We start from the raw sequence: 21,400 nt of genomic DNA on the forward strand, positions 1-21,400 counted from the left end.
GAACTTATGACAAAGTGTATGTACAACGTTTAGATTATTTATTGACTTTTAATCATTTCATTTTTCCCCCTGCGAATTACTTTCTCAAATCAATCCTTTTAATGTCATGTTACCAAGTAAATGAACATCATAAACACAGAGCTCCCCCTATTGATGTTATCTCTCTATTTTCCACAAAATAAATTCAACCTTTTTTTATTGAAAAAAAAATTATACAGATCTTACAAACAATTATACAGAAGAACAATGGAAAGGTGGTCTAAAATAAAATACATCAGAAAAACAAAATAAATAATTCTTTAAAAAAAAATCTCTCAAAAATATCCTTGGAAGTATTGCTCTGTTTCCAATGAATTAAAGTAAGGGATTTTATATACTTCGTGCAAAATAAATTCAACTTTCGGAGCAGGGACAGTACGTGATTACGTCACATCCGCCGTCTCTCTCCGGAAGTACAGTTAATTTTTATTCACGGGGAGAAAAAAAACAGCTGTTGTTGAGAAAGAAAACATCAAAGTGAGTTTATCAGGTACGTGTTGCGGTTTTACCTTCTTGGTAATGTCGGTAAGCCTCAGTGGGGATTGTGATCAGAGTGTGGAGCAGCTGTTTTGCTCTTTGTAAGTCTCGCTGCGCTTATTTTTCTGCGAGTTGGCAGCGGCTAGCGTTAGCTCCCTGCTCCTCTCTGCTATCTATCAGCTAACTGTCCATTTCTGACTGCATGCTCTCCACACAGAGAAGTGCCCCATCTATCTGTTAGATAATCGCTCAGATAATTTGCTCAAATCAGGGAATAAGCGAATTAAAGTTGATCGTACGTCGTGTTACTTGCTAAGCAGCTACTTTAATTCTGATTCATCTGTTTATGTCCACCATTAGCCTGGCTTGTTGCATGTATGATAAACACCTACTGCATCAGGTCAGGACCTGCAGACCTATGATTTGAGGCATGCTTTGGTACCAGTATTTGCATGTTTTTCTTTAGCACTATTTAATTTTAAATTATGTGAAAGTAGATGACTCCAAGGCTTTGTTTTATTATTAAGTCCTAAGTGCAAGCTGAATTAGATGCACTCTAACAATTCAACCACAACAGTTTCTTTAATGTAATCCCAATCCAAGCTGTTCTGATTTAAATCCTGACTTTTATTAACACATTCTAAAACCTTTATTCATTTATTCTTTTAAATTTGCCCTATTGCTTTGGTCAATGCCCTTCAAAATATTATGAAGACAATATCTAAGTTTACAAAGTGATGGCTAGGTTTTGTTCTTTGAGATTTCATGTTGTAGGAGATAAAGTTTCCAACAAACATGCCTAAACATCCAGGTACTGTAGCATCATAGCAGAAGGAGATTTTCATCAAACTTTTTTTGGATTTGAAAAATCTTTGTGCAAAATGCACAAAGCCAAACGTGAACTGGGCCTGTTTTGTTCATGTTTTTTTTTTTTTTTTTTTTTATTGTTTGTTTTCTTTGCAGTGTTTTCTCTGTAAACCAGCCCATTGATGCATTTTTTTTGCTCAGATTTATTTATTGTCATATCAGGTTACTTGTGCTGGTGAAGATTCTCAGTCATCCAGGTCATAGTCGTTCCAAAAAGGGGGAAAAAAAAAAAAAACAATCCACTGAACTTTGTTTACAACTTTGAAGACGTTTCGCTTCCCATCCAGGAACCTTTTTCAATTTAAAATGTCAGAATTAGCATTGAGTTAAATTCAACACTAATTAGATTGTTTTGGTTTTTTTTATTTTCCTTTTTTTTTTTTTTCTTTTTTTTTTTTTTTTTTTTTTACTTATTTGGAATAGGGTTACTTGATGTGACTGAGGTCTGCTGTGTTTTATATGTTCCGGGTTCTTCAGTGAGTCATTGATGCTCACTATTCTTTGTCTATTCATGGGACATTAATTATGGGTAATGGATCATTATGTTTTTTTAGCACCCGATCCTGTCCACAGTTCAGTGCCTGAAAGTTGACTCTTATCTTGGAATGTGAAACTGTCCCACAGGATGATGCTGTCATCACCATGTCTAAAAGGTGATGATGTATTCCTCAGTTCAGCACCTCACCTGGTGACACACACAAATACTTCTTACCTTTGTGGCTTCATTGTAGGGCTGGGTATTGATTTAAAGTTTCAGGATGAATTTGATTGTGTATTTGACTGTCTAGTTAACACCTGTCCAATCAGATTCAGAAATACTTTAATAATCCCAGGGCAAATTTACTTTCATTACATGTCTCCATCTGTAATAGAATGACAATAGGACCAGTTTGATATAACACAATTTAACACAATATATATAATTAGGGGGTCCCCACTCCATCTCACCATCACTTTAGGGTTCCTTGGCCTGGAAAACGTTGCAGACCTCTGTTCTAGAACATTTAAAACCCATCTTACTATAAAGATTATCACAGGATCTTCAGTTGATTGAAATAAATTTACAATGAATAGATGGAAATAAAGCAGGTTATTGCTCAGTTTAAATGAACAAACTTAAATTAAAGTGAGGTCAGGGCCATGAACCCGAACGACTAAATTTAATACTGCTATTTCTGAAAGGGTGAACAGCTAAACATCCAGCTAGAACTGTAATTTAAGTAGATAATCAACGACATTCAATCTCCTAATAATTGTTTTTAATCTTCAGCACTGTACCTTTTTGTGTGTGTGTTTCAGTCCAAGCCTGATGATGCTTTAATATCTTAACAGAATGCCGGCCTCAAAGAGAGAATCGTCTCCTCATGAACCACAGTCGAAGATGAGAAAGGTGGAAGAGGATGGCGAAGAATTACAATCAAAAACTGGACCAACTACCAACGCTCTACAGACAAGAGTAGAGCAAGAAAAGACAGGAACCCCACGGGCTAAGAAAAAAAGGTCTTCCTCTGTTGAAGATGGAAATGAATTATTGAAACCGAGTTCTCCTTCTAGTGATTCCATTGCGACCCCCTCAGACCCCCCTCTTAAAAAAGCCAAGCTTCTGAAAGCCACAAGTGCCTCCTGCGGAGAAGTACTCTCCCAAAGAGAAAACTCCAAAGGTTCCCTGAAGCGGAGCACCTCCACAGAGTCTGATGAGGAGCCGAGCAGCGACAGGAGTAAGGTAGACTTCTTCGGGGAGCGGGAGGATGTTGACAAGACCTGTTGCATCAAAAAATATTCCAACAAAGCTAAGCGTACAGTAGAGGAAGGTTCTTTTGATCCACCGGACACTAGCCACGATTCATCATCTCCACCACCAGATTCTGTACAGATTGAGCACAACTATGGGAGATACTCCGAATCTGAATCTTCTAAAAGCCTGTTTGACACCGATGAGAAAAAAGAAACTTCAGTTGAAGCACTTCAGAGAGCATCGACAGATGTCTTGACATCTGAAACAGGCAGGTTGGACTCAACAACTGAAGAAATGCAGCAGTTGGAATTAAAACACCAACATCATGAAACCTCTTTGACGGAAACAGTAGGTCGTGCTGTCTCTGAGGATGAGGAAAAGAGAGATAAAGTTCGGTCTGCTGAAATCCCAAAGGGCCAAAATAATGAAACGCTATCTTCATCAGAGGAAACATTAGGTTCATTTCCCGGAGATGTGATTTCAAGTTCTGGACATGAAAATCTTGAACCAAGAAGGACTGATTCATCACACCGATTAGAAGATCACACTCACCATACCCAAACATCAGTGGGGTTAAAAGAGTCAGAAACAAGATCACTCATTGAAACCAATTTCTCGTCATCACAAGTGGAAATCTGTAGTCCAGCAGCTGAGGAAATGGTAACAAAAGCAGAATCCTTTGCTGTTTCAGAGACTCGTTTAAAAAAGGAGTCAAATCCTGTAGCGAATAAACACAATTTTCCAGTAAGAGATGATTGTTTGGGGGAGGACTTAAACAAAACGAATGAAAACTCTGAAGAAAAACTCAAAGAAAGCAGTGGAGAAAAAATTGACATCCAGTATCCCCAAAGTGTTACTGATTCTGACATTTCTGTAAAAGAACAACAGAATCATAGCTTTGTTATCCAAGGGACTCAGTCTGATATTCAGAATACTTTAGTTAAAAATGAAACAGAGGAGCTTTCTGAAAATATAGTTCCAGCAACTCAAATAACATCTGGAGAGGATATTCATAGTCAGGAGAATCACACTGTTCAAGAAAGCATGTTTCAAATGGATTCTTCAAACAGAGACAAAAATAACATTACGATCCTTCATCAAGCTGTTGTACCAAAGATCAAAGATGAAGAGATTTTACTGGCTTCAAATCCAAGTGCTACAATTGTTTCACAAATCCAGGATTCTACTGCCAACCTGTCCACAAACTTTCAAAGTGAGGAAAATGTTAAAATCGTGGCAAACAAAGAGACTTTCAGTGAAGCCGAAGGCGGAAGTAAAACAGAAATACAGATTGGAATTACATCTGAGATCTTAAATCCTGATCCTCCAGAGGAAATGCAAAAGCTGGAGTTACATGTCAGGGAATCCCCCACACTTGTCTCTATTCAAATCCATCATCATGTAAAGGATGGTGATTCTGAAAATATGGAAACTCCTGGAGGTGGTGAAAAAAATCAGGGTCAAAGTGGGATGGAAACACGGCCTGTTGCAACATCTGAACTTTTCAAACAGGAATCAGACGTTCAGCAGGACAGTGAATGTACCACAGCAGTACTTGATGAAAGTGGAAAGGATTCAAACTCAACAAAATCTGCAGAGGGTTTTTCTGCAATGGCTGAGAATCTACCAGAAGTGGATATACAGACCTTAAATGTATCTAAACAGGGCTCTGACAGGACTCTGATGGAAGAATCACACAGCCCAATCAAACATTTGGTTAGTGAACCCTCCACAGACACTCCTGATGAAGCTCAGAGAGATCTGGAGAAAGCAAATTGCGCAGGTGGGACTCTGATTGAAGTCCTAGGAAAAAATACAGCTATGTCAGAGCCTGAGTTAGCCAAGGCTACTACAGAAGAAACTGAACCACAGCTGTCTGATAAACTGACCAGTGATAGACTCAATGAAGCAAAGACTACAAACGATCCTGCTCCAACTCAAATACAAGATGTAGAAGCTGCGGGCTCCATGGAAGAGATCTCTAATATTGCAAGTGTTGAAGAAAGGCAAAGGCAGTTGTTTATTGAACCCATAACTGAGATAGGTGATGAAGCTTACAGAGATCAGGGTGGCCTGGGTGCTGATCAGACTCAAATCAATGTTAATACATTCTCAGAAACACCAGAGGAGGTGCCTAAGATTGCTGCTAAACAAGAAATGCAAACCCAGTCTGTCAGGGAACGTACAACCGACATGCCTGAAGAAATTCACAAAGATCACCATGGTCAAACGGGGACCATTGAGACTCACATCCAAGTTGATGCCTCATCAGAAAAGACCCCATTTACTGAAGAAATGCAAACCCAACAGGTCACGGGACCTATCAATCAGGAAAAAGATAATGTGAATCTGGAAAATGCTAATTGTAGGATTAGTGTAGACCTTGCTGCTGCTGAGAGTCACAGAACAGACAACACGGAGGTTTTAGCATCATCCCAGACAGGTTTTACTTTTACTTCTATTGAAATGGAAACCCAGATGGTGAATGAAACACCTACGGACATACCTAAGGAAGCAATGGAGGAGCTAAGTAACATGAGTGGTGCATCTCAGGGTCAAATGGAAGATGGTTTAGAAGCTTCAGGCTCCAAAGATGGGGTCTGCAATGTAAGTGTTGCAGAAATGGAAAACCAGTTGTTTACTGAGATACCTATAGAAGCTTATAGAGATCAGGGTGGTCCATGTGTCACTCAGGCTCAAATCGCTGTTAATGAGCTCTCTTTTACAAAGTCTGAGGAAGTGTCTAATATTGCTCCTATAGAAGAAATTCAAAACCAGTCAGTTAGGGAAAGTTTCATAGAAATACCTGCAAAAAGTCCCAAAGATCAGGATGGTCCCAATGGGACTGCTAAGATGCAAAGCCAAGTTGATTCCCCATCTGAGGAGACTGTGCTTTTTAAAGAAATGCAAGCCCATCTGATCAGTGAGCCTACTATTGATGACAAAGCTCATGAAAATCTGAAAAATGCTCATTGTGGGATCAGTATACATGCTGCTTCTGAGAGTGACAGAGAAGGCGGTACAGAAGCTTTAGCAACATCCCATACCGTCTCTACTGTTATAGAAGAAATGGAAACACAAGCAGTGAATGAACAACTTATAGAAGCACCTATTGAAGCAGAGAAAAGCCTGGAGACTGAGCAATATGCAGCTCAGACTGAAGTTGAGGTCACATCTGAAAAAATCCCTAACGATGCACGTGTAGAAGAAACACAAACCCAGGATAAACCAAACATTGATGTATCCAATGAAATTCATAATCATTTGGGAAATGCAGATTCCAGAAGCAGTGAAAATGTGGCATGTGTTTCTACTCAGGCTAAATTAGAGGCTGCTGAAGAAATTGTTGCCGCACCAAATGAGGGTTCTACAGATGTACATATAGAAGGAATTCAAAGACAACTAGTAAGTGAAACTACCAGTGACATCAGCTACATGGTACATGAAGATGTGGATACAAACTTTGCTGCTCAGACTCTAGTTGAAGTTCAGGCTATGTCAAAGAAAGTAACCAACGTTTCACCTGTTGAAGAAATGCAAACTCAGCTGGTCAGTAAATGCATCATTAGCATTCAAGATGAAGCTAATGAAAATCTGGAAAATCCAAATTCTGCAGCTGAAGAGGATGTTCAATGTGGTTCTACTGCTGGTCAGAGTCGAATACAACCTGATGGGGAAGTTTTATGCACATCAGTGAATATCTCTATATCATCTTCTGTAGAAGAAATGCAAACACAGCCGGTCTTTGAAACCACCACTGGCATACCCTGTGAACCAAATGAATATCAAGGAAATTTGAGTCATGAGAGCATTTTAGATTTTAAATGTATTTCTGCTGCTGAACAGAGTGAACTGCACGCTGATAGAAAGGTTGCTTCTAACTGTCCTCTAACAGAAGAAATCCAAACCCAGCTGGTAAGTGAACCTGACAAAACACAAAAAGAAGTTGCAGAGACTTCAGAAATGCCGGCACAGCTGGTTAGTGAACCTGCCACTTCTCTACCCCCCAGAGCACAGATAGATTTTGGGGATATAAAATGTGCAGTTGAGACCCAAGTAGGAGTTGATGTAACCTCAGAGAAGAGGTCAAACATTGGATCTTTTGAGGAAATGCAAACCCAATTGGTGAGTGAACCATTTGTTGGAACACTCAACGAAGCACATCAAGTTCATAAAACTTTAGGTCACCCAAACAGCTTAGATGTTACATATGGTCCTAATACTGTTCAAAACATAGCAGAACCTGATGGAGAAGTTTTAGTCCCATCTAGCAAGGTATCTGACCTTTCTCATATAGAAAAAATGCAAATGCAGACTGTTTATGAACCTACCACTGAGATATCCAGCGAAGCTCCAGAGATTGCAACTTGTTCTGCTCTTTTGGCTGAGGCTGCAGACTCGACCAGGGAGGTCTGCACCATTGCTCTTAGAGATGAAATTCAAAGCCAGACGATATTGGAACCTAACCCAGAGATAGCAATTCAACATCTGATTGAAAATGAAAACAAAGTAAAAGTGGAATTCATGACGGCAACAAAGAGACAAATTGAAGTAGACACAACAGTAACAAAAGAGAGTCCAGTTTCACCCTCGCCATCGGATACCAATAAAGACCAAACAGAATTTGTCATGGAGACACCAGAGAATTGTTCCCACATTGGTTCTGTAGTCGAACCACTCAGTGAGGAAAACCACAATCTCAGTGAACAAACAGCTGGAGAAGACTTTGATGCACATGATGCTATGATGATTGAAACTGATCAAAATGTTAAGAAAGAAGAGAATGGTTGTAAAGAACATCTGAGCGTGCAAGACGATACAGTCCAATCTGAAATCCAGCTCATATCTGCTCCAGAGGATTTTACAGAAACACCTTTGGTGGAAATGCAGAGAGAGAAAAGCAAAAACGTAATTGAGATTCTGAATACAGTCTCCCCTGCTGTTGAAATACAAAACCAAATGTGGAAGGACAAAAATACAGATTCCACGCCTGTAACTGTTACGGATAATGAAATGGATACAATCTCTGATTCTTTACCCAAAACCTTCACTCCACCATCTGCTAGTGAAACAAACAAACAAATCCAGCTTATGATTGATGCAACAGAATCTGAAAGCAACACAAATAAAGGCAATCAAGATGAGACCGAAACTGTCAAACGTATTTTCATAGATGGCAATCCAGTTGAAATGGTAAAGCATACAACACAGCCTCTAGAGGAGATGTTTCAACCAACAACTATTATTGATACAAAAACCCAGAAGAGCCTTGATGCAAGTGAAACTGCTCAAGACTCTAACATGTGTGATGAAAACCTGAGCAAGACTTTTGAAGAACCCGTTGGCATTGAGGGGAATCTAACCCAAACAGAATTGCAAACACCCACATCTCTTGAGGATATTTCTAATGCAGCGGCTAAAGTACAAACAGAGAACCAGAAAGCTCAACAAGACATTGGATTGTCTTTTTTACCAGCTACTCCTGAAACAAACAACCAGAGGGGCCTTGAAGTAACTGAGGTGGCCAAAAGGGTCAAAGATGGCGAAAAAAAGGCTGTCGAAGATTACAGTGGTATTGTTGACAATCCAGTGGAAATGCAAGCAGTACCTCGTGAAGAGATTTTTCAACAAACCTCTAAAGGAAAAACCGAAAACCAGAAATGTATTGATGTTACGAATCCTGTCACTCTCATATCTGAAAATATCCCAGAGAGTTTCAGAATTCCCACAAATGAGTGTGAGGAAAATGAAAACTGGGTATCTGAAGAATATGTCGGCATTTCTAAGAGTCCAGATGAAATGAAAATTCAAACACCAGCAGAGAAAATATGTGATGAAAATAATAAGAATGTAATTGAGAGCCTTAGGTCAATTGCTCCAGAAGAACAAGAAATGCAGACTACAGAGGGGCCAGAGGAGATATCGCCATCAACTGTTACTGAACAAAGACATAGCTGGAGTAGTCAGGAAGTCCCTGAACTCACCTCAGACACTAGGAGTTTAGTTTCCTCGCTACCACCTGAGGCAGAACTCCAGCAGAGCCTTAATGCCGATGAGGAAAATGATGATAGGGTTTTTAGAGAAAATCTTGCTATTTCTGAGACTCCAGAAGAAATGGAGAAAAATTCTCAGGTACCGGAAGGGAATTATCACCAATCATTTATAGAAAACACCCAAAGCCAGAGAGTTCAGGTCAGTGAACTCTCTCAAGATACCAAAGCAGGGGATGACACTATTCCTGCTGAGAGTGAACAAAGCATTATATGTGTAAATGGTCAAATCAGTAGACCTTTCTATGCATCAGAAACCCCCAGTGAGACTTATTTTCAGGAATCGGATGTTCATCTTCAACAGCAACGAAACAAGGAGGCTGACAAAGAGTGTAAAGAGGAAAACAAGGTCACCTCTTTATGTGAGAATGTTCAAGAGGCTGAAACTAAAATGGAAACGTCTGCAGAGACAGTTGAAATTCCTCCTCTAGCTACTGTGGCAGAACAACGCAACCATTTGTCGGAAGAAATCCATGACACCAAAGATATATCTAATGAGGAACCACTTCCTGTCTTTAATTTAGAAAATAATGCAAATGCCAGCAAGTTGGAAGCAATTGCTGAGGATGTAGAAACAAGGAGACAGCTAACTGACGAAGCCATTGTTGAGAGATCTGTTACTAATCCTCAAGAAGGAGCTGCGCTTGTTGATGGTCAACATGATGAGTTTGGCAGTATTATTCAGGCATCAGAAGATGAGATAAGGACAGTAAATGAGACAGAGGTCCGGTTTTCTGATAGCCAGGTAGTCTACGAACCGATTAGCAGTCCTGAGAGCAACAGTGGTGGGGAAGTTTATACAAAAATTGACCTTGGTGAGAGTATTTCTGTTCTGGACATACAGAATACAGAGAGCCCTCTCCTTCTGGGTGCCAAGGGAGACTTTTCAACCCAAGAAGTAAAGGTAGTTGTTCACCCTCAACTGGAGGACAAAGAAGAAATTACCGTTCCAGACAGTCAGGTTACTGTGGAAATGGAAGTGCAAACTGTCAGTGAGGCAAAAGGTGCAACACATGCCCAGTTAGAGCAGAGTAATGCAACATCAAACGCTTCAAGTGTTGATATCAGCACTACAGATGGCAAGTCAGAAGATTCAGCTCACAAAAGTGAAAGAAGTGCCATTCCTGACTACAGAAGTGAAGAACTCTTAGAGAACTCTAAGCAGGTGCAGGAAGAGGATGGACTTCAGGGCGCTCCGCCCCAAAGTGAAGTAGAGATACCAGATGGTGCATCTGAAGAGTATGTAATACTAGAACCAGTTCCAGTGGGTGAATTTCACTTAGACATCTTGACTCAGGCTGCAGCTGAATCAGGGCTGTCTTCCTCACTCTCTGACAGTGGGTTAGTGGGAAAAGACTCAGATGAAAGTATCTTAAATGTCTCTCAAAAGAGAGGATTAGAAGAAGCAAATGATGGGTTCAAAAACGCTGCTGTAGACCGTTCTGGTGAGGTTTTACCTCAGGACCTTAAAAATGCTCAAAATTCGGAACACAAAAATGCAGAAATGTCAAACGCTGAGGCTAAGCACTCAGCTGAAGATGGTAAGGCTGTAGTATTGGAGAATGCAGAAGTTAATTTGGACCTTCAAGAAGTGCAAATGCTGCAGGACATCGAAATTGGTCGAGAGATTGTTGTGGCCGAGGAGGATGATGAAGAGGATGATGATGTAAAAATAATAAAGCCTTCCGAACAAGCTACTGAAGACCCTCCAAAAAAGTCTGAAGAGAAGGTAGAGGATAAAAATAAAGAGGAAATCAGCAGTACTTTGAAGGAAAAAGCTAAAACAGAAGATGATAAAAAGGGACCAGAGGTGGAGAAACCCAAGAAACAAGAAATGAATACGCAAGCGAGAACAAAAGCTCGACTTGCAGCTTTGGCCGAACAGAAGGCCGCAGAGTCCAAGAGAGCTGCGCAACGACAGCAGCTGAACCTCTTAGCCCTTTGTCAAGAAATTGCAGAAGATATCGCCACGGACAGCATGTTGTTGAAAAGGATAGAGGAAGAAAAACAAGCAGCGGTAGCAGCAGCCGCTAAAGCTGAAGCTACCAAAAGGGAACAACCAGCAGTTAATTTGCAAGATGCAGAACCGGATAATGTTGCAACTCCTGCTGGGCTAGAAGCCAGCTCTACTTCGGTGATACCTGCTCCCGAGTCATCTGCGCCCCATCCCTCGTCAACAGACTCGTCTGAAACCAAGCCAGCTGCAGAACCCCCGAAAAGACGCTTCTTCATATCACAAGTTTCAGTGCCGCTAAAAGCCCATGAAAAAAAGAAGCTTACCCGGTATCAGAGGCTGAGACAGGTTGAGCTGCAGAGGGAAAAAATGTCTTGGGCTCGCGTAAAGAAACTAAAATCTGATCAAGCAAACCAGATGTTTTCAGACATTGATTGGCAAGCTCCTTTTTCTTCCAGCTTTTTAATGGGTCCAGTAACTACTCCTCCTCCACCAGCAGCAGCCAGTCAGTCCACATCTTCCCCTGCAAGCCCTGCCCCTGCCAGTAAACCTGCACCACCAAAACCAGAGACGCCCAAGGCTGAGCCGGTCGCAACAGAACCAGCTAAAATGGAAAACTCTCCAACTCCTTCCCCTGAACCAGAAACTGCCAAAACCAAGCCTTCTAAAAAAGGAGCCGCCAAAGCTCCGCCTGTTAAAGCCGAGACCACTAAGCCTGCTACGCAAACTGTTGAAACCCGAAGGAGCACGAGGCAAAGTAAGGCTCAGGCTTCCCAAGCCGCTGCAGCTGCCACAGTACCTGCTCCAAAAGTAACCAGATCCACAGCCAAGAGGTCCCTCCCAGCAGTTCCTCCTCCCATGCCCAATGGACTTAAAGCTCAAAAACCGAAGCCTGTAGAGTACACGCCGTACAAACCCAGGCCAAAGTACTCTCCAGATGACTTTGAATTAGACGATGACGACATGTTGCTGGTAGCTCCAAAAAAGCCAAATCAGCCCAGTCAGCAGCTACGACCTGGCATCCCCGCTCAGCGCCCCACAACGTCATTAAAACCCACAGCTTCACCACAGTTACCTAACCAGGCAAAACTTAAAGCTCAAACTGCCCTTCCTGGACAGTCAAAGCCGAGTGCTGCAGCGCAAGCTCAGATAAAGCCAGCACAAACCAAGCCAACTGTTACAGCCCCACAGTCGAAAGCTACAACTGCAGTGACTTCAAAACTAGCTCCCTCTGTTGGAACTGTTCCTAAATCCATCTCTACTGCAGCTCAGTCCAAACCTGCTGCTCCCTCTTCTATGCTATCAAAAGCAGCTAGTACAAGTGTAACAAAGTCAAAGCAGCCTGCAACGAGAGGCGTTCAGCTGTCTGAATCCAAGCATTCAGTAACTTCAGTGCCTCAGAAATCCCAAAGTCCCCAAACACAGGAGGAAAACAAACCCAAGGTAAATCTAAATTTATGTTATTTCAGTTATTAGTACCATTATTATGAGTATGCTGTGATTGACACTTTTATTTTACAGGATGCAGCTGATTCATCCTCACCTGTTCCTGCTTCTGCCGTTGCACCTGAGGACAGTGCTAAACTCTCTAATAGAACTTGTGAAGAAATACCTAGTGGTTTGTGTTTTGTTCTTTTTGTTCCATAATACAAGGAAAGAGAATTCTGCCTCGTCCTATTACTATTTTTTGTCTAACGTTTTGCCCCATTTTCTCCTTTTCTCCAACAGTCAGTACTGCAGATTCTATTCCAGGAAGTAACACCGAATTAGCCATGACGGAAGAAAAGACATCGACGGAGCCGTCTAAGAGGTAAGAAGATTCAGTTTGCTTGTTTACTGTTTTTTTTTGTTGTTGTTTTTTTCCTTTAAATTAAAATGTTTGTGTTCAGGGTCCATGAACAGTTGGGGGAGTTTAGATATTTATATGAAAGTTTTTTCTTATCTGGAGAAATACAGAAAAAGAAAAATTAAGTCTGAAAAAAAATTCCTGTTCCGTTTAAATTTAAAACATTAGCTTAAAGCGGGCTGTTTATCCATCCCTCTATGTTTTTGTCTTTCTCCATCCAGTCATATGTGTGTCATTCACCCATCTATACGTCCATTTGATTTTTTTTCCTCTATTGTTTTTGTTCGTCCTCCTATTTTTCCATCCAACTGTCGATATCTCCATTCACCCTCCCTCAGTGTTTCCAGTGTTCCTCTTTTGAGTTTTTATCTGTTACTTTATCAGTTTGTCCCCATTTCCATCCATTCTGTTTTTTCTTTTTGGTTTATTTGTTTTGTTTTAGGCACTGTTAGCCTTAGTTTTTTATTATTTTTGAAAGTAAACTCACAGTAAAGGGAATTGAGAGAGAATGGGGAAAATATGATCTTATGCTCAAAACCATGACAACCAAGTCCAGTATTAAGGCCTTTTTAGGCTTTTTTATGTCTCTCCAGTTATCTGTCCTCCCATCCATTTGTCCATTTGTACAACTATACATTTTTTTTCAATCATCCAATTCCTGTCCATTTCACGTCCGGTCAATTTAAACCGTAACATCCTTAGAAATAGGTTTTATTCTTTGGAAATTTGCTGACAAAAAGGCTTGCCTTTCAGGCCGGGAGAATTTTAGAATCTGACTTGGGAAAAATACATCAACCCCACTGATGTGTGTTTGTTTCACAGCGGAGAAGAAAAGCCACCAGATGGGGCGTCTCCTCAAGAGGGCGACAAAGAGGGCACTGAGAAGGTAATTGTAAGCAAAATGATCACTCCACGCCCCATTTACCCAAATGTCTAATGTAGCTTAAACAGAAGAACTACCATCCATGTTGTATGCTGTGTTTTTTAAACTGACCTGTGTCTCCTTTTGTCTCCCAGGATGCAGAGCAGAAACACTTCGGCCCAGATGCCTGCAGCATATGTGGGATGCTCTACTCTCCTGCCAACCCTGAGGATGAATCCCAGCATTTACTGTTTCACAATCAGTTCATCAGTGCTGTCAAATATGTGGTGAGACCAAACATGGAGAATGTCTTCATCGCAATGATTCAATGCTGGCATTTAGTTAAAACTTAACTTAAACTTAAGGTTTGTTTCTTGAACATTGATGCAATGGCATCATAGCTAATTTAATTGGTTTGAAAGGTTTTTATGAGAAGACTCCAGATTGTTGGTGAGATTCTACCCTTATCTGTTTTTTTTGGACTGATTTTAGGCAACCTTTTAAACTGATCAGCATGACTTTTGTATATTTAAAGGAATCCTTTTGATGTTTGTAGTTTCCCATCAAGAAAGTAACATGAGAAACCCACTTGTGTATTAAAGGAAACCTCATGGGATCTGCTGATGTATGATATTAACTCACAGGGGGAGCTTTGTAACATAGGGCATATTTCTCCTTTATAGCTAACCCTTGTAGAGGCACTAAAAATTAGCAGCTGAGAGAAATTATTTAAGTTGAGATGCATGAAAATTTTGGATGTACGAAACTTCAATTATGCATCCTGTTAGCGTCATACATCCTAATTTGTAACGAACAGCACAGCTGCAAGATGTACAGGGCCTGTCCGCTTCCCGCCTGATATACATACACAAATCCAGAGATGGGAAGTAATGAAGTACAAATACTTAGTTACTGTACTCAAGTAGATTTTTCTGATATTTTTACTTTACTTTACTACTTATTTTTATAGCGACTTTTTACTTCTACTCCTTACATTTTTACACAAAAATCTGTACTTTCTACTCCTTACATTTAAAAAAATTGGCTCGTTACTTTAGTTTTGAATCATTTCAATGGAGTTGCCATTATTATTTTTCACGTCATCAATACCAAATTCAATCTAATTGGATGGGAATCTACGTTGCATTTGACGCACCACTACAAGATGAATCGACAGATTCGGCGGTATTCATTCGCGGCAAATCATTGCAGCTTGGTGGCGGTGGCGTTAGCATAGTAGTATGGACGACGAGATGATTGAAAATGAACACAACGGAGATCTAGTCCTATTGGCAGACATCCATTTAAAATGTAGGCAACGGCATGAAAAAAGTGGTTTCTACTTTTACTTTTATACTTTAAGTAAATTTACAAGCCTGTACTTTGTTACTTTTACTTGAGTAAAGAAGTTTAATCAGTACTTCTACTTTTACCTTACCACTTTTACCAGAGTATTTTTTAACACAAGTATCTGTACTTTTACTCAAGTACGGAAAGTGAGTACTTTTGCCATCTCTGCACAAATCAGTACCTGAAAGGCACTCACGACATGTCGAAATAACCCTGGCAACGTTGCTGTTTTCTACCCACCATGAGGGATATTTTTATTTAATTACTGCAAAACAGCTTCTAAATTGACATTAGCAACTCAAACTTGGCCGAAAATAAAAAGGTATGTAGGTTTGTACCTGTTTTGTTGTAACCTGCTTAAAGTTTGTTTCCAACACAACTAGTATAATTACAATAATTATTTCACCAATTAGAGACAAGTTGGCTGAGAGGTTAAAGGGACACTATGCAACATTTTTCAGTTAATTAATGTGTTCCATAACGTTATGGATGATTAAATGAGTCATTTCAGGTTGAACAAAGGTATTCTCGGCCGCCCTGGTGGTCTGTGGGGGAAATACTGCACTTGCAACTGCAGGAGCACCGACCCGCACCCACAGGCTCAGAAGTCTCGTGAGAGTCAGTCTTGCTTTACGGCGAGAACTGCTACACCCCCCAGTTAAAAGCATTCTCGTTGCTAGCACAGTGGCAATCTTTGTGCAGTTATGCTACGTTCACGCAGCAAAAGCAGCAAAATCGCATCTGCTGCTTCATTTTTGCTGCTTGTACCAGTTAGTTCTGACGCGTGGCTGAAGCAGCTTTGCTGCTCTGGCTGCAAAAGTGTGTCTGAGGCGCGTTGGGCTGAGCTTCACTATCCTTTCTCTGCCTTGCAGCTATATTTGCTGTGATCAGTGGGAATAAAGTAGTTTTAATATGTTTTTAAGTGAGAAAATACACCTGAAAACGTAATCAGTGCAGTCAGTTCATTCAGATTATTATCCTGCCTTCAATATTTTTTCTGTCGGAGCCGCTCAGACCCCCACATACCAGGGATGCGCCGACAGTATGGATCCCTTCATCAGCAGCGGTTCACCGCGGCAGCTGGTAGGTGTTTTTCATCTAAATAATCCAAACTGCACATTCTGCCGGCAGATTTCTGCATTTTAAGTTAATTTAGGCGTCAATAAACTGTTTAAGAGCAGTGATCATCAGCGCTGTGTCTCTCTCCCTGCGGTAAACGCACCCGACGCGCTGCTGCAGCCGCTCAGACGTGCTGTGCCTGCAGCTCAAAACGCGCCGCGGGACCTTTGCATGTAAACTCGCTGCTTCTGTCGCGCCAGCTACATCCAGTGTGAACGCAGCGTTAATCATTCGCTGCTAAGCTCAAAACAACCGCGCCTGGCTTGACGGAGAAACCAGGAGAACAGCTGTGCATATTTACGACAGTGCACTTTTACTTTCGCCCTCTGGAGGGAGCCTCGCTGGAAAATCAACACCGGTTGCATAGTGTCCCTTTAAGGCGATGGACTGCTAATCCATTGTGCTCTGCGCGCATGGGTTTCGAATCCCATCCTTGTCTCAAAACATGCTCTTCTAGTGTTGCTGTGAGCATGAGATGCACTCTATCAAACAAATGTCTTAATGTACTGAGTCCTGAGGTTGTGAGTTCAATCCCCCACTCCCACAGACTGCCACTCTGGGTCCCTGAGCAAAACCTTACCCCACACTGCTCCCCGGTTGCTCTCCAAAGGGATGGGTTAAATGCAGAGAGTTGATTAAGAGATTATTAAAGTATGTAAAAGACCAATGCCACTTCATTTATGTAATATGTTTGCATAACACCAATGGGTTGCTCGAGTGATTTCTGTTCACAACAGCATATCCAGTAGGCAGTAGGATCACTGAAGATGAGTTCTATGAATTCTCTCTGGGATCTGGGATCTTTCCTAAAAAGAAGATTTCTTACAGAATTAAACCAGGTGAAACTTTTTGTTGCACCCCATTTTTAATGCACCTGTATCAAATGATTGCTCGTTACTGTGCCTACACTGAATGAGGGGATTGAGCCTTTTTATATTCAAGTGAGTTAGAGAAGAGATGCATGTAAAAGTTACAGGATTGGACTTAAGCACCTCTGTTTTAGGATTGATTACTAAATTAGTGGACGATTATTTCAATAATCGATTCATCGGATTAATTGTTTCAGCACCAGTTCCCATGGCCTCTGTAGAGAAACAAGCCCACAGCATCATGCATCATTCACTGTATTTAAAAATGGACATGGACTTCTTTAACATGCATTTAACTTTTAATCTGCTTCTAATATATATGGATGGTTTCTGCCATAAATTAAAAATAATCTTAGTCACAGATAATGAAATAAAAGAAAAGTTGTTACATTTTGCTTCGGTGTGTGTTGCAAAATAGGTTTTGGTCCTCCTCATGCCTTCTCTGACTCAATCCAAGTTGTTTAAAACTCTTTTTATTAATTAGATTGACATTTACAATTTAAGATAACAAACCATTTTCTTTAATTTTGTTAATATTATATTACTTAATAATAAGCTCTACCTAATAGCATATTCTCTAGTCTTACTATTTTGATGATGAAAGAAATTTTTGTTGTCACCCAAAAATGGAAATTGATGAATTACAAAGTAAAATCTTGTAGATCCAGAAGAACTAAAAACATGAACGAGAAAAAAACATGTTTTATTTTATGTGTGCCGGTCATGACATTAGTGATTCATTGATTTTGGGTTTTTTGTTTCTACCAGATGAGTATATAAAGCTTTGGATGTGATTTACTTTCCAAAGAATGCTAAATAAACAAATAAATGTTAATCTCATGTTTAATTTATAGAGTAAAGCTGGTGTGCTATTGGTTTTGCTAATAAAAAACGCCTTCAGGATTAAATGTTTTTTTTTTTTTTTTCTGTTTTAATTTTTCAGGGTTGGAAAAAGGAGAGAATCATGGCTGAATATCCTGATGGCAAGATCATCCTTGTCCTCCCTGATGATCCCAAATATGCCCTGAAAAAGGTAAGTAAATTCAGAGGTTAGAAATATCAGTGCTTCTCATATTTTGGACTTCTGTCTTAAATCATGTTTGCGGCTTGCTAATTTGCTGTTCATCTCAGGTGGAGGAGATCCGAGAGATGGTGGACAATGACCTCGGCTTCCAACAGGTGGAGACAAAGTGTCCATCTAAGACTAAAACCTTCCTCTTTATCTCTATTGACAAGAAAGTGGCCGGATGCCTCATAGCAGAGCACATTCAAGAGGTAGCAGACTGCAGGCTCTTATATCTGTTTAGAGCTGTTATGTCTCTGAGCCTTTTTTAACTCCTCTTCATATTTGCTCAAAGGGGTACAGAGTGATCGAGGAGGCTCCTCCTAAGGGCTCAGAAGGGGAGAAGGTGATGTTTGAACGTCAGAGAGCTTGGTGCTGCTCCACCACACCCGAGCCAGCCATCTGTGGCATCAGCCGCATCTGGGTGGTCGGAATGATGCGGAGGCGGGCCATCGCCACGCGTATGATCGAGTGCCTAAGGTCAGTTCCTGATTGGTGCCCTGAAGAACTATTAATAAACCTTGAATATTTTCACAATTTGACACACAAGACAGGAAGTTTATATGGTAGAGCAGTACTTTGAAGTGAGAGGTAAGGGATGCATGGTTTTAAAACATTGACAGATAAAAAAATTTTAATGGGTTTGGATTCCTTCAATTTATGACCTTTTTATTCTGTTAGAAGAAATAAGATCCAGAGCATCCAGTTATCATCAGACGTCATCTAAAGAATCAAATGTTTGTGAATTAATCTTAATATAAAGCCTCAATTTCTTAGAGAACATTCATGAACTAACAGCATAATAGACACCAATGAATGCAGCAGACCGGTCACAAATATGAGAACACCAGGATGCTGCTATATGGTGGTGGCAGCATCATGCTGTGTGGATCCCATATCCCTGTGTGATAATGGCCTAGTTAAAGTCAACTGATCATCTCTGACAAGACATTCTCTCCTCACCCTGGTTGCAATTGAGATATGTAGCAAATAGACAAATATTTAAATATTCATAGCAAAATTATATTCTAAAACTTGTTAAAAGTTAATTGTATTAGGGTCTATAAGAATCTACACGGCCTCACTTCCAGTTATTCTATTTTCATTTTTTACCTTGAATTGATTTATGTGAAAAGAGTACATCATGCAAAGCAAAATAACTTGCAGTCACTTATGGTTGCTTTTTTGTTTTTTTCACAGGAATAACTTCATTTACGGTTCCTACCTGAGTAAAGATGAGATTGCGTTCTCAGACCCGACTCCGGATGGAAAACTCTTTGCCACCCATTACTTCGGCACATCTCAGTTTTTAGTTTATAACTTTGTAAGCGGGACCCGCTCAATCCAGCCCAAAACTGGCTCAGTATGACAGCCCCCTGGTAGAGGCGGCCATGGATCTGACATGGAAATCTTCACAGTGAATAAAGAGACTTAAATTACTCCTCTAAGAGCTCGATCATTGGACTAAAACTCAGGGTGACAACTTAAACTCTTCCCTGCATAGTATTTTGGAAAATATATTTTCTTTATACTGTTTTTAAACAAGCAGTTGGTTTTATTAAAATAAAATAAAATGCATGATGTGAGAGAGCAATAGAGTTTAAAGATCATATCAGTTTTTTATGTTCAGCAATCTGAAACCTCTTTAAAAGCTGTGAGGATAGGTGTTAGGATCTCCTCCTGGACAGGGAAGCCGCGGTTGTCTTTGGATGGATTAAGATTTGATTCTTTGAGCTGTAGTTTGGATTCTTCATGTATTCCTGTAAGGTTTTATTTTTCAAACCGAGCCATAATGTCTACTTTTTAGACTTGTTCTGTCTGAATGTTGTCTTCAAGTCTCACCAAGGGTTTTTATTTTATTTTAAATGTGCTCTGTTGATGCTTACTTGATTGTTTGTTTCGCTTTATTCACCTCTCAGCCACACGCCGCCCCCACCATCCGGCAAATGGCTTTTTATTCAGTTAGTGTAGAGAATCTTCCTTTTATTCCTTATTAACAAATTAAAACTTCTATTGAATAATCATGTAGATTTATGCATACTATAACAAGATTTATAATGGAAAATAAGAACGATCTTAAATGTGTATTTTTTTGTGTTTTTTAAGTTTGCATAAAGGTCCACGCTACATAAGGGTTTAGATCACACTCCGATTAACCTCATCATCCCTTATTTTCTCCATCCTTGTTAAAGCAGTCGCCTTTTAGTGGCATTTTGTGTAAGAAAATAAATTGATTTATATGAATCTCTTATGTAAATATTTATTTAAATAAACTGTAAAATATTTTTCTTTGTGGGAAGTTTCTTCATTTCAAAGTGGTGGCTCCCACTCTGCACAGTAGGTATATGTTAAAAAAGAGAAATTTCCAGTTCTGAATAAATGCTCTTAATTCTTAAACATTGGCTTAAAAACTATTCATATTCCACTCTCCCTATAGACTCTAAGTGCTATTACTTTATTCATCTGCTGTTGAACATTATTATATTATAAGTATCAATATGTGGGAACCACATGGTCATGTTATTCAGGTAATATTTAGGCAGCCAAGCCTATTTAAAATCAGATTGAAAACAATTTATTCCTAATCCTGAGAAATTAAATCTCATGAGTTCTTGAAATTTGAATTGCTACCCAGTCTAATGCAAAGCTGGTGTATAGTCATTTTGAAATGTAATCAGTTTTATTTTAGAATGTAATTTAGAAGAGTAAACTAATGTTAAATTGAGATTATATGTCTAAATAGTTTTGTTGGGAATATGGTTTATTTTTTAAATGTTTTATTTTTAGTTGACTGCATTTGTGAAACTGGGATGTAAGAAAAAATGAGTTGAAAATAATTTGATAATATTCTATTAAAATTAATGCATGAAAACATAAAAACACAATGAGCTATTTTTAAGAAATATTGTAAATTTTCTGTAGTTTTAAACAAACATTATCAGAACCCACTGTTGATCTGAAGATGAGCCTGCAGGCCTAGGGCTGCAGGTTACAGCCCTCTTTATTAGACTAGTAGAGTAGACCAGTGTCAAGGTTTGTGAGAAAATAAAATCATCATAGCAATAAAGCTCTTCAGTAGAGGTGGTGGCTATATAAAATACTTAAAGCCCATGTTCAGGAAGCATCTCTGTTTTGAAGCGTTACCCCAGCTGAGACTCATGTCTCTTAA

At 39.8% G+C, this 21,400-nt stretch overlaps 1 protein-coding gene across 2 annotated transcripts; it reads left to right on the plus strand.

Annotated features, from left to right (window-relative positions):
• Nucleotides 1-439: 439 nt before the first annotated feature.
• Nucleotides 440-20,517, plus strand: LOC119791723 (microtubule-associated protein futsch-like). 2 transcript variants are annotated; one of them, XM_038297995.1, is made up of 10 exons: nucleotides 440-529; nucleotides 2,716-12,565; nucleotides 12,644-12,740; nucleotides 12,851-12,932; nucleotides 13,791-13,854; nucleotides 13,986-14,117; nucleotides 18,112-18,201; nucleotides 18,300-18,443; nucleotides 18,527-18,711; nucleotides 19,432-20,517. In XM_038297995.1, exons 2-10 carry the CDS (start codon nucleotides 2,717-2,719, stop codon nucleotides 19,598-19,600), a joined length of 10,812 nt encoding a protein of 3,603 aa, XP_038153923.1. In that variant the 5' UTR covers nucleotides 440-529; nucleotide 2,716; the 3' UTR covers nucleotides 19,601-20,517. The 2 variants fall into 2 exon arrangements, with proteins under 2 accessions (XP_038153923.1, XP_038153922.1); XM_038297994.1 differs by lacking the exon at nucleotides 440-529 and adding an exon at nucleotides 1,938-2,036.
• Nucleotides 20,518-21,400: the final 883 nt, after the last annotated feature.

This window comes from Cyprinodon tularosa, unplaced genomic scaffold (assembly GCF_016077235.1).
Source record: "Cyprinodon tularosa strain WSP-4 unplaced genomic scaffold, ASM1607723v1 ctg4, whole genome shotgun sequence".
Taxonomy (NCBI): domain Eukaryota; kingdom Metazoa; phylum Chordata; class Actinopteri; order Cyprinodontiformes; family Cyprinodontidae; genus Cyprinodon; species Cyprinodon tularosa.

Coding starts and splice junctions, on each gene's coding strand:
- LOC119791723 (XM_038297994.1), top strand. Junction 12,933..13,790: donor TCGACGGAGCCGTCTAAGAG/GTAAGAAGATTC, acceptor TTTGTTTCACAG/CGGAGAAGAAAAGCCACCAG. Junction 14,118..18,111: donor TCAGTGCTGTCAAATATGTG/GTGAGACCAAAC, acceptor TTAATTTTTCAG/GGTTGGAAAAAGGAGAGAAT.